At 46.9% G+C, this 17,606-nt stretch overlaps 5 protein-coding genes across 6 annotated transcripts; 4 read left to right on the top strand and 1 right to left on the bottom strand.

Moving 5' to 3' along the window:
- The first annotated feature begins 952 nt into the window (after positions 1 to 952).
- Positions 953 to 1,866, top strand: LOC120705561. The gene has a single exon (XM_039989970.1). The coding sequence runs from the start codon at positions 1,109 to 1,111 to the stop codon at positions 1,403 to 1,405; it is 297 nt and encodes a 98-aa protein (XP_039845904.1). The 5' UTR covers positions 953 to 1,108; the 3' UTR covers positions 1,406 to 1,866.
- Positions 1,867 to 4,463: 2,597 nt separating this feature from the next.
- Positions 4,464 to 7,777, top strand: LOC120705560. The gene is made up of 2 exons (XM_039989969.1): positions 4,464 to 4,921; positions 7,083 to 7,777. Exons 1-2 carry the CDS (start codon positions 4,572 to 4,574, stop codon positions 7,567 to 7,569), a joined length of 837 nt encoding a protein of 278 aa, XP_039845903.1. The 5' UTR covers positions 4,464 to 4,571; the 3' UTR covers positions 7,570 to 7,777.
- A 149-nt stretch (positions 7,778 to 7,926) lies between these two features.
- LOC120705557 (GDT1-like protein 1, chloroplastic) lies at positions 7,927 to 15,237 on the top strand. Its single transcript, XM_039989965.1, has 12 exons — positions 7,927 to 8,128; positions 8,213 to 8,491; positions 8,632 to 8,685; positions 12,361 to 12,422; positions 12,532 to 12,600; positions 12,673 to 12,724; positions 12,869 to 12,943; positions 13,418 to 13,547; positions 13,632 to 13,702; positions 14,194 to 14,241; positions 14,517 to 14,632; positions 14,767 to 15,237. Exons 1-11 carry the CDS (start codon positions 7,982 to 7,984, stop codon positions 14,586 to 14,588), a joined length of 1,059 nt encoding a protein of 352 aa, XP_039845899.1. The 5' UTR covers positions 7,927 to 7,981; the 3' UTR covers positions 14,589 to 14,632; positions 14,767 to 15,237.
- LOC120705558 lies at positions 9,208 to 12,282 on the top strand. The gene is made up of 2 exons (XM_039989966.1): positions 9,208 to 10,747; positions 10,839 to 12,282. The coding sequence occupies exons 1-2, from the start codon at positions 9,758 to 9,760 to the stop codon at positions 11,082 to 11,084; spliced, it is 1,236 nt and encodes a 411-aa protein (XP_039845900.1). The 5' UTR covers positions 9,208 to 9,757; the 3' UTR covers positions 11,085 to 12,282.
- Positions 15,166 to 17,041, bottom strand: LOC120705559. 2 transcript variants are annotated; one of them, XM_039989967.1, is made up of 6 exons: positions 16,680 to 17,041; positions 16,312 to 16,593; positions 16,059 to 16,175; positions 15,800 to 15,970; positions 15,563 to 15,686; positions 15,166 to 15,458 (listed from the first exon to the last, which is right to left on the bottom strand). In XM_039989967.1, exons 1-6 carry the CDS (start codon positions 16,953 to 16,955, stop codon positions 15,343 to 15,345), a joined length of 1,086 nt encoding a protein of 361 aa, XP_039845901.1. In that variant the 5' UTR covers positions 16,956 to 17,041; the 3' UTR covers positions 15,166 to 15,342. The 2 variants fall into 2 exon arrangements, with proteins under 2 accessions (XP_039845901.1, XP_039845902.1); XM_039989968.1 differs by having other exon boundaries at positions 15,191 to 15,458; positions 15,563 to 15,680.
- Positions 17,042 to 17,606: the final 565 nt, after the last annotated feature.

Here is a 17,606-nt window from a genome sequence, read left to right as displayed (position 1 = left end):
GTTGAGATGTTAGCGTCCACTGACCACGAGACCATCATCACACACCGGTCGGTAACGGCTAGCGTGGTAGCACTTGGCATCTCGCATCGGCCCCGGCCACGCCACCCGACTGAGGCAGCCAGTAGTCTCGAGGCCTGAACCGCCCCAGATGACGCCTACGCACTGCTGGTTTGGCTGGGCCAAGATGCATACGCACACCTGCATGCGTCTCGCCGCAGCCGAACGCGCCGAGCCAGCGCCGGCCGGCCACTCGCCTAGCTTTCAGGTTGCCGCCGCCCCGCGTGCACGCTGTGCTGGCCGCTCCTGGATCCATCAAGTGCCGCGCGGCGCGACAGCCGGCCGGGCGCCGCCGCTGCAGGGGGCCTCGCCGCGCCGTCGCGTCACGTGAACGACGTGACCCCGGCAACGCCCGGAGCCGGCCGTGCGCGCGCCCACCCCATCATCGTTACAGTCACAGGCCCACCCAAAAGCGCACCACCTATTTCCGTGCACTTTTTTCCGCGGTCAATGCAACCTGCCGAGACGACGACGGAAAGACATGCGGCGGCCATTGCATGCCTGCGTGCGTTGACATGCGCGCGGGTGCCGATCCAACGAATTGCCAACCGCCACCGGCGGGCGGCAGGGCCGCCGGGCACGGGCGCGCGCCGTCCGCCGTCCACCTGGCCGGACCCTGCTCCGCGCTGCGTTAACGCGACCGCCGGCCACTTGCCATCCATCACCAGCAACTGTACACATGCGTCGCCATGCCGGGTTGCTCGCCCAGATACACGCGCGCGTCGCTTTATCGATCGCGCGTCCTCGGACAGCCAACCACACTGACTGCTTCCTCTGCAAGTCGGTTTGCTGCTAGCTAGTAGCTAGCTAGCCGCCCGGTTGCATTTCTCGTGAACGCGCCCGAGCGTTCGCGACCCTGGGATATTTCCAGCAGCGCGGCGCTATAAAAGGCGCGCACCAGCTGCTCCATTTCCCTAGCTAAGCTAGCGAGATCGAGAGCTCGAGCCGGCGATCTCTCCCAGATCGTCCCACCAGGAGACCAAACTTTGTAGTCGTAGAGACGAATTAATTAAAGAGCTAGTAGCGAGGAAACATCAGATCCACGGAGACGATGGAGACGATGCCGGCGGCGAACGGCGGGCGGGAGGCGGCGGCGAGGACGTCGTCGTCGTTCGGGAAGAGGGAGGGCCAGCAGCAGCAGGCCGGCGTGGGGTGCGGCGGGCAGTGCTGCTTCCAGATGCCGCTGCACTACCCGAGGTACAGCCGGGAGGAGTACGAGGCCATGCCCGAGTGGCAGCTCGACCGCCTCCTCTCCGAGTACGGCCTGCCCGCCACCGGCACCGTCCACCACAAGCGCACCTTCGCCATGGGCGCCTTCCTCTGGGGCGCCGGCGCCGGCAACCACTGACTCATGATCGCTCGATCCACCTGCTGGCCTGGCTATGCCAGCAGTTCATCGCCTACACCTATAGCTTCCTGATGGCCTGATGATCTTGATCGATCAGCGGCGTAGATCGTCGATCTAGCTAACTTACTATAGCTTTTTTTCCCTTCCTTCCACTATATATGCATATTGTTACCGTGTGCGATCGTGTGTATGCACGTTATTAGTTGTCTAGTACTATACAGTAGTATCTAAGCTATAGTTTTGTGCTCAGGTCTTGTATCTTTATTTGGTGAGGATGATTCATCTTGTTTCTCCGCTAATTAGCACTACCGGCGCATGCATCATCATCCCGTTGTTACCGTACTAGATATATAGAGAGAGAGATTCACAGATCTCGTGTGCCTAGCTTGTAAAATAATGTGCCGGTTTAAATATGTACGTTTTGTCTCCATATATATGTGTAGATATATATTTGGCTGCTATATATACTCCCTCCATTCTAAATTATCAGTCATTTTAGCTTTTCTAGATTTATATACTTTGATATGCATCTACGTAGATTCATATATAGCAAAAACTATATTGTATCAGAAAAATCAAAATGACTAATAATTTTGAGACGGAGAGTATATGCGATTTGTGTTTGGAAAGGTGTGCTTTCATACTCATCTCATGCAAGATGTTAGGTGATCAGTGAGAAAGGCATGCAGGTCATGTTGAGCCTATACATGCTTCCCATGGTCATGCATGCCTTCAAGGAGTGAAACGCAGCAGGAAGTTGATCTATAAATTTATCTTTACCAATTACTGTAATAAATGAAAGAACTGAGTGTCATTTATCATTTATAAATAATGTGTGTTCTCTTTGAAAAGCTCATTCTGTGTGCTCATTTTTAGTGGGGTGATATAACAAGTAACAAGAAATTGATTTATTATTGCACCATCTTACGCTAATATGTTTGATTATTGGTGATGATGCACACATATGACAAACCTCATCATTTTATATATCTTGGGTTGCCTCAAAATTCTAACGCCATCATCTTAGGTTTGATTCGCCAAAAAACCTATTCTCTTATCATGGTTCCTTGCACTGGCGGGGCTACGACTATGCACACTACTGCAAAAACAATTTTTAGGTGCGGGTATAAACGTATTTTTAGGGGCGGGTCACGTCATGGGCCGTCCCTAAAAATCGATTTCTAGGGGCGGATCATGCAATGGCCCGCTCCTACAAATTCTTGTCCAGAAAATTAAAAAGGTTTAAAAAAATCGGAAACAACAAAAGAAAAAAGAAAAAAAAATATCACCACCACTAGCCTTGTAGTGTCAAGCTACAAAATTTTTGACACGAAATATACACACTTGCATCACCTGAAATTTGAACCGCCCACTCCAGCCTCGCGCGGACCTTTCTTACCACTACACTACACAAACACTTGTGACTCTAAGAGGTATGTTATAGCTATTAGAGAATTAATAATAATTTTTTGGGACCACTAAATGACCTTAAATGAAAAAGTTATCAACTACAAAGTTTTAGATCTCGTCATTCTCTACAATTTTGATATAAAATTTGACTTCATCCGAAATCATATGAAAAAGTTATATTTTTTTTTGCGTGGAGCTATTTGTAGGGGCGAGACATGCCATCACCTGCCCCTAAAAATATATTTTTAGGAACGGGTGAGGCCATGACCCCGCCCCAACAAATGTCACCATTTTTAGGGGCAGTTTATGGCGTCACCTACCTCTAGAAATGCTCTTTCTAGGGGTGGATCGGATGCTACAGTAACCCCCTTCTATTTATAGTAACGGGTAAAATTTTGGTCCCTCCGAAAAAATCGGGGCGTTCTTACAAATCGTTTTCGTAGTAGTAACTTGACTGTTGGCTCTCTCTATCCACCGCACCGACCTTGCTGGACGGAGCCATCCATGCATCAGTGCTCGTACGGAGTGTGAACTTAGCATCCCGTTTCTGCCGCGTCCTTCAGCGTATCATTTTGAAAAGTAGTACTCCCTCCTTCCCCGTTTATAAGGCATGGTGGAACATGACACGGTCTTCTAAACAACACTTTGACCATTTATTTATTATATATTATATCACTTTTGATTATAAACTTATAATCATTGTAAAATATATTTGATTATGAATCCAATCATATGAAATTTGCATTATAAAAATAAAAATTTAATAGTCAAATTATTGGTCAAAGATGACAAGGTTTGAATCTTGATATACGTGTATGCCTTATAAACAGGGAAGGAGGGAGTAGCTTGCTGCATGTTTACATCTGATCTGGTCATCAATAATTCTCTCTTGCAAATTAAAGTAGGAGTAGCAAGCACACTGCTTGGAATTCATGATGATGACGTCACAGTAAAGTTTGAACGCGGAATAGCATCATTTAATCTCGGCGAAGATAAATCTAGCAGTAATGCAGTATGCACTAGTTAGTTAGCTTTGACAAACCAAATCAATCCGGTCCGATCAGGCCGGTTGGACCGCCGTTTTTAATGTGGAAAAGGGTTTGTCATCAGCTAACTTCTTCGATCTCTCTCCAGTCGTTTTCCGATACTCCTAGACGACGTGTGGGTCTCCATCCCGGCCCTCGTGGCTCCGTCTGGATCGATCTTGCGGGTGCGGTCGCAAGCTCGACGAGACGTGCCAGGCCCAATGAGCTCACGCGGTCACGCCTTTTCTTTTCTTTTCTTTTTGCAGCTCATCATTCGTTCGTTGCGCCCCAAAAGTAAAAACAGCAATTCCACGAGCACTTGTGCCACATGGCAATGCAAAGGACGATAGAGGATTGAAATCTAAGCCACAATGCAGCTTGCCAACTTTTAAACTTGTCAAGATTCCTTCTCATGTTACTATGTTATTAGAGTATATACTATACTACTACTCTTGAGGGCCCACAAGCAGTAACACATATTCACGGTGTTGGTGTCGTCAGCTTCTGGAAGGGAGAGGGAGAGACGGGCACCGACACAAGGGCGCCATTTGACGCCACGCTCCCGAGAATATCCCATCCTCTCTCAAAACTGAGGCCCATTTACTGGGCAAGTGCAATGACACTTCTCTCCTCTCTCATACAGTTCACACACTCCTCTGTCCCCTCTCCCTACCTCACCACCAGAGCCAAAACCTAAGCTAGTAGTAAAACAGAGGCAGGGGGAAGACGGCATGGCTCAGCTCCTGCACCTGCCGGACCTCGCGGCGGCGCGGCCGCCTGCGTGGAGGAGGGGCGTGGCGGCAGCGGCAGCGGGGGGCCGCGTGAAGCAGGGGGAGGCGGGGAAGAGGCGGGTGATCAAGGTCGCCGACCCCGTGCGGGAGGGGAGGCTGCCGGTGCCGCCGCCGCCGCCGCTCTTCGCCGCGCCGGTCACCCCGTCGGAGTCGCCGGCGGCGGCGAGGCGGCGGGAGGAGGACGAGGAGGAGAGGCAGCGGTACTACCTCAACATGGGGTACGCGATCCGGACGCTCAGGGAGGAGCTCCCCGATGTGCTCTACAAGGAGCCCAGCTTCGACATCTACAGGTTCGCCGCCTCTTGAATTTGATGAAAGTTTGAAGCTTTTTGGGCTATATAGTTGAGCTCATCTAGGCGGATTCCAACTGAATTAGCGGTAAAAGTTTGGTCTTTTTCTGTGATGAATGCTTCAGTTGATTATTGGGGAGACTTTTCAGTTCCTGTTAAAATTCGTCACGGCACCTACCTTCTGATCAGAACATGTGTGGGTACCTGAACTTTCACTGCCCTTGTATGTAGCTTGTGATCTCCACGACTAGCTACCAGTGGGCAGATTGGTATATATATTTGATTATATTCAGAATGCGGTGTGGTAAGCAGCAGTTTTATATTTGAGAGATCAAACCAGATATTGCAAAGGACAACAATACTCTGTTTCCTGACTGATTGAGAAGTCGATCCTGTCACAGAATATTGCTTTTGGCTGGAATTCATTGTTTAGCTTAGCTCTAGTACCATTACTGTTGATGCAGTGGCTAGCCTTGGAGTTGGAATGGACTTGGGCCAGCTTTGTTGGTGTTTCTTACTGGTTCGCGTATCAAAGTTGCCATATAGCACCTGATGAGTCATATTCAGATTTGAAGCTCATATTTTTTTTTCCTATATAATGTTAATTAGGATATGGGCTATGTAAGCAAATGAATTGTGGTCCTGTTTAGAGAGTTGTGTTCTTTAGCTGCTGGGTAACAGGAGTATTTTGGAGGACTATATATGTGATGAACCTATACTCCTATAGAATGAGTCAACCATCCCCACAATGAACTGAAATGTGGAATGGCTGACAGGGGGTTATTATATGTCTTAAGCTTGATCCTATAGCGCCAGTCCCATGTGTTAGATTTATTATGAATGTCATTTTTTTTTCAACTTCTATTTTGTTTGTTTGTTTGTTTGTTTATTTGCTAGATGCCCCCTTGTCTTTCTGTTGTTGAAGTCATATTCAGAAATGAAGCTCTGATATTTATATCCCTATACAATGTTAATTTGGACGCCACTGTATTGGGGTTTGTATATAGAGCTTTAGGTATCAGCGAATGGGAGCATTTCGAGGCCTATGCCTAAATCCTACAGTGTAGATTTTTAGTCGAACATTCCACGAGAACTGAAATGTTGTTCAGAGAAATTATATGCTTTAATCCTTAAACTTGACACTTTAGTGCTAGTCCCATGATTAGATTTATCATGACATGACATCTTATATCAGCTATTTTGTGTTTGTGGTTTGTTGATATTTATCACCTTGTCTTTCTATTGTTAGTTTAGTTCTCAACTCAGGGCCTACTGATTATTAGATGCAACCTTAGATCACGTCTGATTGTTTACATAGTTGGGTCGAAACCTGCTACCCTGTCTCATTATTTTAAAGGCAACATGACTATTTTAAACACATCCTTGTTCAGTCGTGATTTTTATTTTTCTGCAGTGTTGTGTTCTTGATATTCATCAACATACTGATCCTCTGTCAGTGTTTGATTGCTTGTGTACATTTTATTTCAGCTAACTTTATCAGTATCTCCATTTTCATGTTTAACCTTCTTACTTCCATGCAAACACAATGCTAAGTCTTCCTCCTTTAGTCCTTTTGTGAAAGAAATGAAGTCTGTCTGTCTGTCCTTACACCTGCTGTAGTCAGTAGCTTGGAACGATTTGATTAGCATGCAACGCCTAGTATACCTTGCTCCTTTGAGTATTTTCTGAACTGTATAATGTTAACTATACTTATCCAGAAGAGCTATAATTAAGAATTTAAAATAACAGAAAAATACTGTATATTGTTTCTGTACTACCATCGTAGTTCTAAAGGTGTCACTTAGACGTCCAGGCGAACCCAGCTCAACTTGGGCAACCGCCTTGTCGCCTAGGTGCCCAGGCGTATCCAGCTCGCCTTGGGTCGCCTTGTCGCCTTTAAACACTGACTACCATGTTAGCTTTTTCATTCAGTATTCAGTCTTCACTGCATACTGTACCAGTTTGATGCTTGGCATTGGTTCTAGGTTGAATTGGATAGCTTTGGTCTGCAACTGTAGATAACTTGTGGCAACACTTGGGTATTCCGGTTATGTAGTGAGTAATCTGCAGTATGTGAAGGTCACATTTTCTTTAGAGCTTGCTAGCTGTTGTGTTGTATTGTTTATCTTTTTCCTAATTATATTTTTTACTCTTTTTTCAGAGATGACATTGTCTTCAAAGATCCTTTGAATACATTTAAGGGCCTGGAAAATTACAAAAGGATATTTTGGGCACTACGTTTTACTGGTCGGATCTTTTTCAAAGCACTGTGGGTTGATATAGTTAGTATATGGCAGCCTGCTGAGAACCTTATCATGATTCGCTGGATTGCCCACGGCATTCCTCGAGTCCCCTGGGACGGGCATGGCCGCTTCGATGGCGCTTCCGTGTATAAACTCGACAAGAATGGGAAGATCTATGAGCACAAGGTGCACAATGTTGCTATGAATCCACCAACCAAATTCAAGGTCCTACCGGTCCATGAGCTAATCAGATCACTTGGTTGTCCTTCTACTGCGAAACCAACTTATTTCGAGGCTTCATCTCAATATTTGTGCGATGGACCATCTTATTTGAGATTAGCATGGATAAAATGCTACATTTCATTGTGCCGTATGCTTTCGCTAGCAAATCTGGGAGAAGGATAGATGAGTTTAACATGTAACCTCCAAATTTTGTATTTCTGTTTTATGATAGTGCACGAAGTTACTGAGTAAATTGAGTCATAACAGTTGTATATATGTACAGTGATAGTTTATTATAGAATAAGAATTCCTCTTAGTTATGGTGTACGGACTGTAATGATGCACTTGTTATTAATTGTTAAATATCAGTCAGCAAACTAGTCTGATGTTATTTGAGTTATTATTTTTTTTATCGTTTCCTCTTATAAATGGGCCCAACTGGACAACAACATTGGGCCAGCCCAAACCCATCCGGGCCCGGTCGCGGAAGCGGACCACCCGTCCGTTCGAACTCTATCCACTCGCAACGGCCGAGAGCAAGCGGAAGGTCACTCCCGCCCCCGCAAGTCCGCAACCACCACCGCGGCGGCGCGCCATGGCCTCCGTCGCCGCCTCTCCCGCCTCCTGCTCCTGCTGCACTGTGTTCGCCGCCGCCTCCTCCACTCCCATCCGAACAAGGGCTCCTCGCCCGTCCCTCCGCACGCCGCCGCACCGCGCCAGGCTACCGCTGCCCGGCCGCTCGGTACGGCTCCCCCCACTCGCCCCCCTTGCTTTGTTCCACGAAAGAGGGCTGTTGCCGAACGCCTGGTGCGAATTGTATCTGCAGGTGTTGAGGTGCCTCCCGAGATGCGACTCGGGGAGGCCGCCGCCGCCGCCGTTTGGAGGAGGCACTGGGCTGTCGGTTCGGAAGGCGGCTGAGCCGGCGTGTTGGGGAGGGTTCAGGGTTCCGCCACTCGACGCATCGTGCGGGCTCGCGTTCGCCACGGTGGCGGGGGTGCTCGTGCTCCAGGGGACGCAGCAGGCGATGGCCGCCACGCAGTTCGGGGGCCTGCAGCCGGCGGACGTGCTGGGGGATCTCGGGGACATCAGTACAGGTTTTGCTTCAGTTAAGATAACGAACGGCCTTTGCTCTTTTCTTTTTCTGCTACCGGCAGATTGATTGCGTTTTCTTATATTCCATACATTTTCGTTTATAAGAATTTCTTGCTCATTGATCTTTGTATCCACATTTAATCTGCGTTTCAGGCTTTCCTATTGATCTTCTTTTCTGAGCTAGGGGACAGAACGTTCTTTATTGCGGTGAGTACACTCCATAAACACAGTGAGATTATCGTGCAATAATCAGACCTGCTTCCGAACAGTTCATTGTTTAAACTTCCTTGTTGATAGAAAGGGCATGCTTTTACAAAACGAATGAAACATAAGTTTAATTTGGTGTCCTAGTACTGACCTCCAGTGTCCACCACTCCACCTTGGCCATTCAGAGTTCATCTGACTACGCAAGTTTCTGAAGAATGCAGACGGCTGATCTTAATGTTGTTTTCTGCTGATTCATCTTGCGATGTTGAATCTCCAACTGTATGCAACCTATGCGCAATCTTGAGCCACTGTATGTTGTCCTTGGAATCAGAGTAATATATGTGCTGTCAGCATGCTAGAATGCCAGATATTAGCTAGAAAACAACAAAATACTCATCAGCAATATTTTAGGCCCCCTAATAGGTTTCCTTCTTGCTGGTTCCTCTGCTTCCCAATCTATACCAAATGAACAATTTTGTCAGTAATATATAGGGTTTTTTGGATTCCTGCCATTATAATTCTCCGACTTTGGAAGAATGCCACTACTTTTCACATTATTTGAAACTTGCCATTAAAATTTTGCAAACCTCACAGAACTGCCCTGATCTACGCTTGCTACGTCTCTGTGCCCACTGTCAGGGCGCGTTTTTGCGTATGCGGACCGTATTGCCCCTCCTCTTCTTCTTTAAACCGTCCGGTCGGCTCGAGCCGACCCCACTCGCCTCGTCTCGCCTCCTCCTCCCCAGACTCGTCTTCTCCCGTTCCCCATCCCCGAGCAAACCACCGAAACCCTAACCCTAGAGATTGACGGCGGCGGCGTGATTCGCGGCGGCGATTGAAGGTTTCCTCGACAAGGACTGGCGGCAACTGAGAGGAACCCTAACCTCGCATCAATCGGCGGGGATGGAGGCACCCTGATGGTGGGAAGCGCCGGCTTGGCGCCGCCATGCGCCTCCACTGGTGCTGCGGCGATGGGGGACAGCGGTAACAGGTACCCAATCTGCATTCTTCTATAGTCTAGTTGGCGATTTAGGCGTCTGATTTGCTTTGTGCACGTTGTGTTGATTTGGGGATGAATTTGACTTTACTTCTGCCTAGGGATGGGATGTTTGCGGTAGAGGTAAAAGTCGAAGGGTTCATGCTTAAAGACGCTAGTGGTAGAAAATCATACACAAAAGGGCGAGTTTTCAAGTGGGATGTTGAGTATGGGTCACTGACGTTAGACTTGCTGTTGAAACATCTGGCAACCGAGTTGAATCTATGCACTGACCAGTTACCCACTGTTTGGTTTTATGACAAAAGATTGAATGAGGACACCAGACTAGCTGATGAGATACAAATGATTGATTTGTTTGAAATGTATAAGGAAGAGATGACATGCCAGGTTGTAGTAGGTGTATTTGATAGATCTACTTGTCAGGATCATGAGTTTGATGAACTGGAGCCTCTGTGTGTGATTCCTCCTGATGATGCACCTGCTGATGCACCTGTTGATGCACCTGCTGATGCAGCTGATGATGCAGCAGTTTTAGGCACTCATGGCAGTCGTAAAGCACCCACTAGATGTCCCACTCAGCCTATAGTCAGGCCAGCTGCTGCTCATGAAAATTCAGAGGCAGCTGATGAGGTAGAGTGTGATAGAGAACCAGATATTTTTGACAACGAAGAAGAATATGTGGGACTTGATGATGAGGCCACATATGCTGAAAATCCACAGCCACCAGAGTTTGCACATCCACAGCCATCTGACAATGCTAACTCTAATGCCACCGATGATCCTGATGTTGATTTTGTCCATGTCGAGGCAGAGGTGGATGATGCTGATCCTGACGAGGTCACTGTATTGCATGATCCTGAGAATCCCAAAATTGTGAAAGGGGAGCTGTTTCCTGATATCATTGCATTTAGGAAAGCCATAAGACATTATGCTGTGAAGACTGGATTTGAGTTTGCTACTGCTGGTTACAAAACTGACAAGTCAAGGTTTATAGCAAAGTGTGCAGCAGAGGGATGCCCTTGGCGCATACATGCTTCCACCATTTTTGATAAGAAAACTGTACAGGTACATATCATTCTGTCCTGTCCTTTGGTACCCATTTGTTTACCCTTTCTTAACATCTAACATTTTTGTCTTGCTTTGAACTGTGTTGTAGATCAAAGTGCTGCCTGCTCCCCACAATTATCCTACCACCAAGCTAAGAGAAGGGAAAATGGCCAGTCAAGGCTGGTGTGCAGACAGGCTTGGAGAGTGGGTTAAGAACAACCCAACAAAGGGAGCAAAGGATGCAAAGGACAAGTTGGAGGGTGACTTTGGAATTAAGCTGAAGTACTCTAAAGCTTGGTCTGGTTTGAAGGTAGCCTTGGAGCAAATTCATGGTAAGTACGAAGAGAGCTTGTAAAGCTCCTAATGCTTTTGTGTGTGCCTGTCATGGCATGTGTTGCTTATGAACTTGAACAAGCTATTTCCCTGAATTTCTGTATGATATTTCGCTGTCAGTTTCAATTCGCGGTCAGGTTGAACTTGAAATTCTGTGTTGCTTGTTAACTTGAAATTGTCATACCCATGCATACAATAGCATTCATTCAAGGGTTACCCTTCATTCAATATCTCTGTTCAAATTTTCATACAACTGCAAAGATAGAGGGCTACCTAATTGACTAGTTCCAGATTACCACAGTTTGCTAACAATACAACCCAAAGCTACACCTAGACAAACTGCTGCTATCACAACAGATTCCGATTTCAACCTCTGCATTTGCACCTTCAGATCCCACAACCCATCCACGGCACTGTCAACTTTCAGCTTCAGTGCATCTAGCTCTTGCTTCATCTCCAAAATGCGGTCATCACAACAACCACCAAGGTCTCCGAAGCTGGGAGGGATCGACTTCTTCCAATGAGGTGGAAGTTCCCCTGGGTTGCGCAAGTAAGCAGCATATTGTGCCTCGGACATGATGACGCCACAGGTTGTTGGGTCATCCTGCATCACATTCAACCCTAGCGGCATGAACACCAAACAAGAGACCCGAAATTGCACACAAATTTAACACAAAACGACTTACTTTGATGTTGTTAGGGCACTTCACGAAGCTTTGCCCATAAGTTTTCGGCTGCTTGCTGACGATCCGAACCAGCTCGATGCGGCAACCAGGGCAATCCTCAAGTGCGGGCAGCGGCGGGCTTTGACCCGGCCTCTGCGTCGAGCTGGAGCCGGTGGATGGCGGCCGCCAGATCTGCTTCGAACTCATCCTCGACTAAGCAGCCACCAAATCTTGGAGGCCGTCGGCGGCGAACCCGGCAAGGGGAAGCAGGCCTCGACGGCAATGGCGTGCGGGAGAAGAAGGGAGAACGGGAGAAGACGAGTCTGGGGAGGAGGAGGCGAGACGAGGCGAGTGGGGTCGGCTCGAGCCGACCGGACGGTTTAAAGAAGAAGAGGAGGGGCAATACGGTCCGCATACGCAAAAACGCGCCCTGACAGTGGGCCCAGAGACGTAGCAAGCGTAGATCAGGGCAGTTCTGTGAGGTTTGCAAAATTTTAATGGCAAGTTTCAAATAACGTGAAAAGTAGTGACATTCTTCCAAAGTCGGAGAATTGTAATGGCAGGAATCCAAAAACCCTAATATATACTAAAATGAGTCATTGATAAATGCTGCAGTTGCATGTGTTTGAATAGGCACTTTTAGCAGCTAGAAGTTCTGGAGCAGTCATTTTCCTTGGCACATTTGGAGCTCTTGCGTAAGTACTAGTTACACACTTAAGTTCCAGGAATTATTTGCTTCAAGTTACATACTTAAGTTCCAGGAATATCTGCCATTACATAAATGAGTTTTTTTTTCTTCTTCAGGGTAATGACCATTATATCTGTAGTTCTTGGTCGAGCATTCCACTATGTTGATGGAATCATTCCGTTTGGGTAATTATCTTCATTGTACAAGAAGAGTTTCTATTGGGCGCTATTATTTACTTAACATCTTATTACATGCAGGTTTGGTGGTACTGATTTCCCAGTTGATGACATTGCTGCTGCTTGTCTCTTGGTAAGGATCTTGCATATTTGTTACACACAAATAAATTGATATATGTGATCGGTTTTGTTAAAGGAATGTGTGGTTATTACTCTTGCATTATTTTGTGAGGTTAAACCATGCGTATTATTCCTGACTAATTTTAATTAATTATAGGTTTATTATGGGGTTACCACATTACTTGATGCAGCTTCAGGTGATGATGAAAAGATCAACGAGGAGCAAGAAGAGGTAGAACTTTAAAGCTATGCCAAGAATATCATTTCAAGTTTTTAAGTTTAGAAAATATATTTAATTCCAAGTATTAATTAATAGCCTGGAACTAAGGAAATTTTCTTTCGCACCTAAATCTATTTATGATCTCTTAAGTCTTTGTTGACTGAATATGATGGTCTCCAAATATATACTTTTTATCCAAATTTTGCATGCTACAATTTGTATCCCAGACTCCCAATTTCCATCTTCTGTTCCAAGTTTTATATACTTGAAATCCTACAGAGTAGTCCAATCCATTGAATACTTACAACATATCATAGTATTAAAAAAAACTATGCAAAAACTATATGCTGCAAGTTGGACTACGAGAAAATATTAGAAAAATCTATACCTCATAGCAGATCTGTAACTTGTGTGATTACTTTGGATAAATTTGTTGTGTTTGAATATAATTCTCTATCCTCTATAACACTGCTTGGACAATTGTAGGCTGAGTTAGCAGTATCCAAATTTTCTGGAAATGGTGCGGGGGTTATGTCTGCTGCTGGTACTATAGCTAGCACATTTGTGTTAGTTTTTGTCGCGGAATGGGGTGATAAATCATTTTTCTCAACAATTGGTATATCTCCTTACTCCACTTTATAAATAGTCAGATTTCTCTTAGTATCATCAACATTGACACTATTTTCCTATACCTTTGCAGCACTTGCAGCAGCTTCATCCCCTCTGGGTGTCATTGCAGGATCACTTGCTGGTCATGCCGTTGCAACATTGGTAAGATCTGCGGTGATGGTGATGGTGATAGTTTATACTTAAGACAAGATTATTGACGTCAAAATTTTCCACTGCAAGTCTGCAAATAGCATTAGTTCGAAGGAAACACTCATTAACTTGTTCAGATTAACGTATTCGAGCAACGAGCATAATAATACTGCAGTGGATTCAGACAATTGTTTAGTACTTCCACTAATGATTGGTTTGTTGTTGATCTGTTTTTACCCCCGTCTTGGTTTTTTGCAAGAGCCTTCTCTAATTGATCTATATTTGGAAGTCTGCATTGACTTGACTCCATTAGAGTATAACAACAGGAATAGGAATTTAGGTTCATTTATGGTACACAAAAGGAACTTCTATTTGTAGATTACGAGTACAGTATGAGCAGCACATGCATGATAGTGTACCAATCAGTTAGTGTGCTGTGCCTTTTGTATCTCTGGCTGTGGTTTCTAGAAAAAAAACTGACATTAAAAAATTTCTTCCTACAGATTGCAGTTCTTGGTGGTTCTTTGCTGGGAACATTCTTGTCTGAAAAGGTAAATTGGTAAACTATCAATGCTGAAGCGACACAAATCTCCTATCTATTAGGGTTTGGCCCTTGAAATTTATAACGTGATGAATTTTGAGTTGACAAACGTCAGTTTCATTAACTGGAATGGAATCTTTTTTCCATTGAACAGATTACATATTTTTTGTGTAGAAAACAGCAGTTGGCATACTGATAAAGGCTTTGATAAATTCCATCTGCCATTCATTTTCCAAAAAGTTTGTGTACGTAAATGACACTGAAATGAAGCATTGCTCTGTGCAGATTATAGCATACATTGGAGGGAGCCTATTTTTAGCCTTTGCTGCCATTACTATAGTTGAGATTGTGACTTGACAAGTAGTTCCAACTTCCATAATTGCTCAACAAAATACCGAAAGGTGTGCAATGTCTGCAACCTGAAGTGGCAGGTTCCTGCTACTTGAGTCTCTTGTTTTCCTCAAAGCATAGTAAAATCAGCTTAGTAGATTTTAATGATAGTAATGGATTTGTTGTCTAACATGATCCTCCACAGGAACTTGCATTCCCCGAGTGGAACTTCCCCGGCTTGCATAGAATGTTTTGCTGTTGGTGATGAGAATTCGCCTTAGTCCTTTCATTAGCATGATTTGTAGTCGAAGCACTCCATGTCGGACATTTTGGAGCGGAAGATGAGATTGGGAGAAACTTTGTGAATTCCATGAAGCTATTTCATTTCCTTAGATATTATTCACACGTATATCAAAGAAGCATTGTAAAGGCCAAAGACAATATTAGACCACACTGATGTTCAATTCCAGAGACTCTGATGCACCCGGATGAACTGTTTCAGGCTTTCTGTCGAGTACAGTTTTCTTCTTCTTTTTCTCCATTTTCCCACAGTACAAAAAGCAATATGAATAGATGATCAATAGTTTATTGCCAGTGGCTGATGTACTTCAGAGTATGCATGTATTATATATGTGTTCAGGAAAATAAATTATGCTCAATGATTCAATGGATGACACCTGCAGTGTCCAAAATCTGTATATCTTTTAGGTACAGATACAAATAGGAATAGTGAGAGTGCTGCTCAAGTTCTCACACAAGAATTGGGCTAATTTCCTTAATTTCATAGCATAGGAAGAATAAGAGTCATTTCTCCGTTCTTCGGATTTCCTTTGTATATGGTCATGGTCTCCTTGTCGAGGTCAACCAAGACGGTGCATAGAGTGTGCAGTGTTGGGCCTGAAAGGTAATTACCGTGAGAAGGCGAGCTCAGTTCATGTTGCAAATTTACAGTACTACTACTAAGAACACATGAAAAAATGGTTGGACTGATTGGGAATCACCTGTCATGTAGATTGGGTACTTGTCATCAGCTGTATCTCCCAGGAGAGAGAGTGCTGTTTCCTTGGAGTCCACTGAACACTGCGCTGCTCTCTTCTCCCTGCTCATGGAGTTCTCGTCCTGCACCTTCTCGATGGCAATTCACTAGTCAGATCGTCAGTCATCGAGCGATCGAATCAATCTGACGGTTACATCAGTTAAGCAATCATCTCGATCAGGGACAGAGCGGCATCTCCTACCTGCTTCACTTGGAGATGCCGGTACATGTTGGCGTGGAAGAACGGCGTGGCGCCGGCCTCGTGGACGGCGAATCGGTTCCCGGAGGCGGTCTCGACGTTGACGATCCTCCGGCCTCTGACGTCCATCAGGTTGTAGCTGTGGCCGACTGAGACGCCCGGTGAGCAGATCCTCTGGTCCAAGGAGAACGTGTCGTCAATGGCTTTGCTGACAAAGAGGCAAAGAGCAGTGAAGTGGCGGCGTTCACTTGCAGTTACGTACGCGCATTGCATCCTCGAGGTTCTTCGCCTCTAGCAGGTCTCGTGACACGAAGTTCCGGGCAATGGCGCCGGCGACGATCTCGTCGTTCACCGGAGGAACCGAGTCGAGCGTGAAGGCCTGATCGATCGAGAAATCGGCGTCCAATCAAAGCTCCTTAATCAGTTTGGCTACTATCTGGAATAACTAATCTGACAGTGGAAATGAAAATTCAGGATGCAACAACTACGGCAGGGCTTCGGTGATGCTCGCTTACCACGCCGTTGCTGTTGAACCCGAAGGCGCAGCTCGGGAGCTCGCCGGCGCAGGTGTAGGCGGTGAAGGAGAGGCCGTCCGGCAGCGTGGCCCGCACCAGGTACGTGTGGCCGAGCAGCGCGACGTTCCCGTCCTCGTTGTGCGCGGCGATCGCCGTGGAGTCGCTGACGATGAGGACGTCGGAGCAGTCGCCGTCGGGCTCCTCCTCCTCCTCCCGGCCGTGGCCGTCGCCCTCCTTGGGGATGAACGGCAGGATCTCCTTCCTGAAGTTGACCAGGATGACCTGCTCAGAGTCAGAAACGGTCAACCCCGACACGCCGAGCCAGGCAGCGACGAGGACGAAAGGCAAGGGCAAGGGCGTCATTTTACGTGGAGGAGCGGGACCCCGCTGCCGTCGGCGGTGCCCACCAGCTCGTCCCAGTAGCGCGGGTACCTCTCCCTGTTGGCGGCCTCGAGGGCGGCGAGGAGCGGCGGCGCCTTCGCCGCCGTCGACGCGAACGGCAGCAGCTGTTCCCGGAGCACGAGGTCCTGCCGCATCCTGCTCCTGATGACGTCGGCGAACCGGCGGCCCACGGCGAGGCCCAGCGCGTACCCGCCGGCGCAGCGTCCGGCGTCGAAGACATCCAGCTCGCCGTCGGCGCCCATGCTGCCTTGCCCGCCTAGCGACGCGACACGAGGGTGTAACGAGCAGCAGGTGCGCCGCCTTATCTCCTCCAAGAGGCTACGCTAAAGTTGTAGGTGCAAATTGGCTGGGCTGATTGTGAAACTGGGCCGGGCTATCCCACCAACATACACAGCACAGATAGCTGTATGTGTCTCCGGAACACTGCTCGAGTCTTTCCCCTTTCTACAGTTCTCAGAGGCGGCCGGCGGGCGATTCCTCGGCCCGATTCCCGGCGATTTCTTCATGCTGGTGTCCTCAGCGGCACCGGTGCGAGTGAAATCGCCATGGATTGTGGCCGGTGTATATATCTATTACCTATAGTTTGTAGTTTAGGGTTTCCCAGGTCACCGATGTGGTGTGCCTGGTTATCTTCTCTCCAAGGTGCGGTGGTGGATGACGGCAGCGACGGTGATGGGGCCTCGGCTTCTGCAGCATCGCATCTTGGAGATTTGGGTTGGTGCTCTTCCCGGTGAGTAATTCGTCGGGAATATTTTGTCTCCTCCATGACTTCTCTGGTGGTCTCTGTGGCGGCGGTGTACAAGGTCTGGTGGTGCTCGTTGATTGTGTGGATCACCAACTCGGTGTTTTATGCGGGGGATTCGGCATCAATGTGGTTTTCTTCGCTGCTTCGT

This window comes from Panicum virgatum, chromosome 5K (genome assembly GCF_016808335.1).
Source record: "Panicum virgatum strain AP13 chromosome 5K, P.virgatum_v5, whole genome shotgun sequence".
Classification (NCBI taxonomy): domain Eukaryota; kingdom Viridiplantae; phylum Streptophyta; class Magnoliopsida; order Poales; family Poaceae; genus Panicum; species Panicum virgatum.
This window is presented reverse-complemented; position numbering and strand designations above follow the sequence as displayed.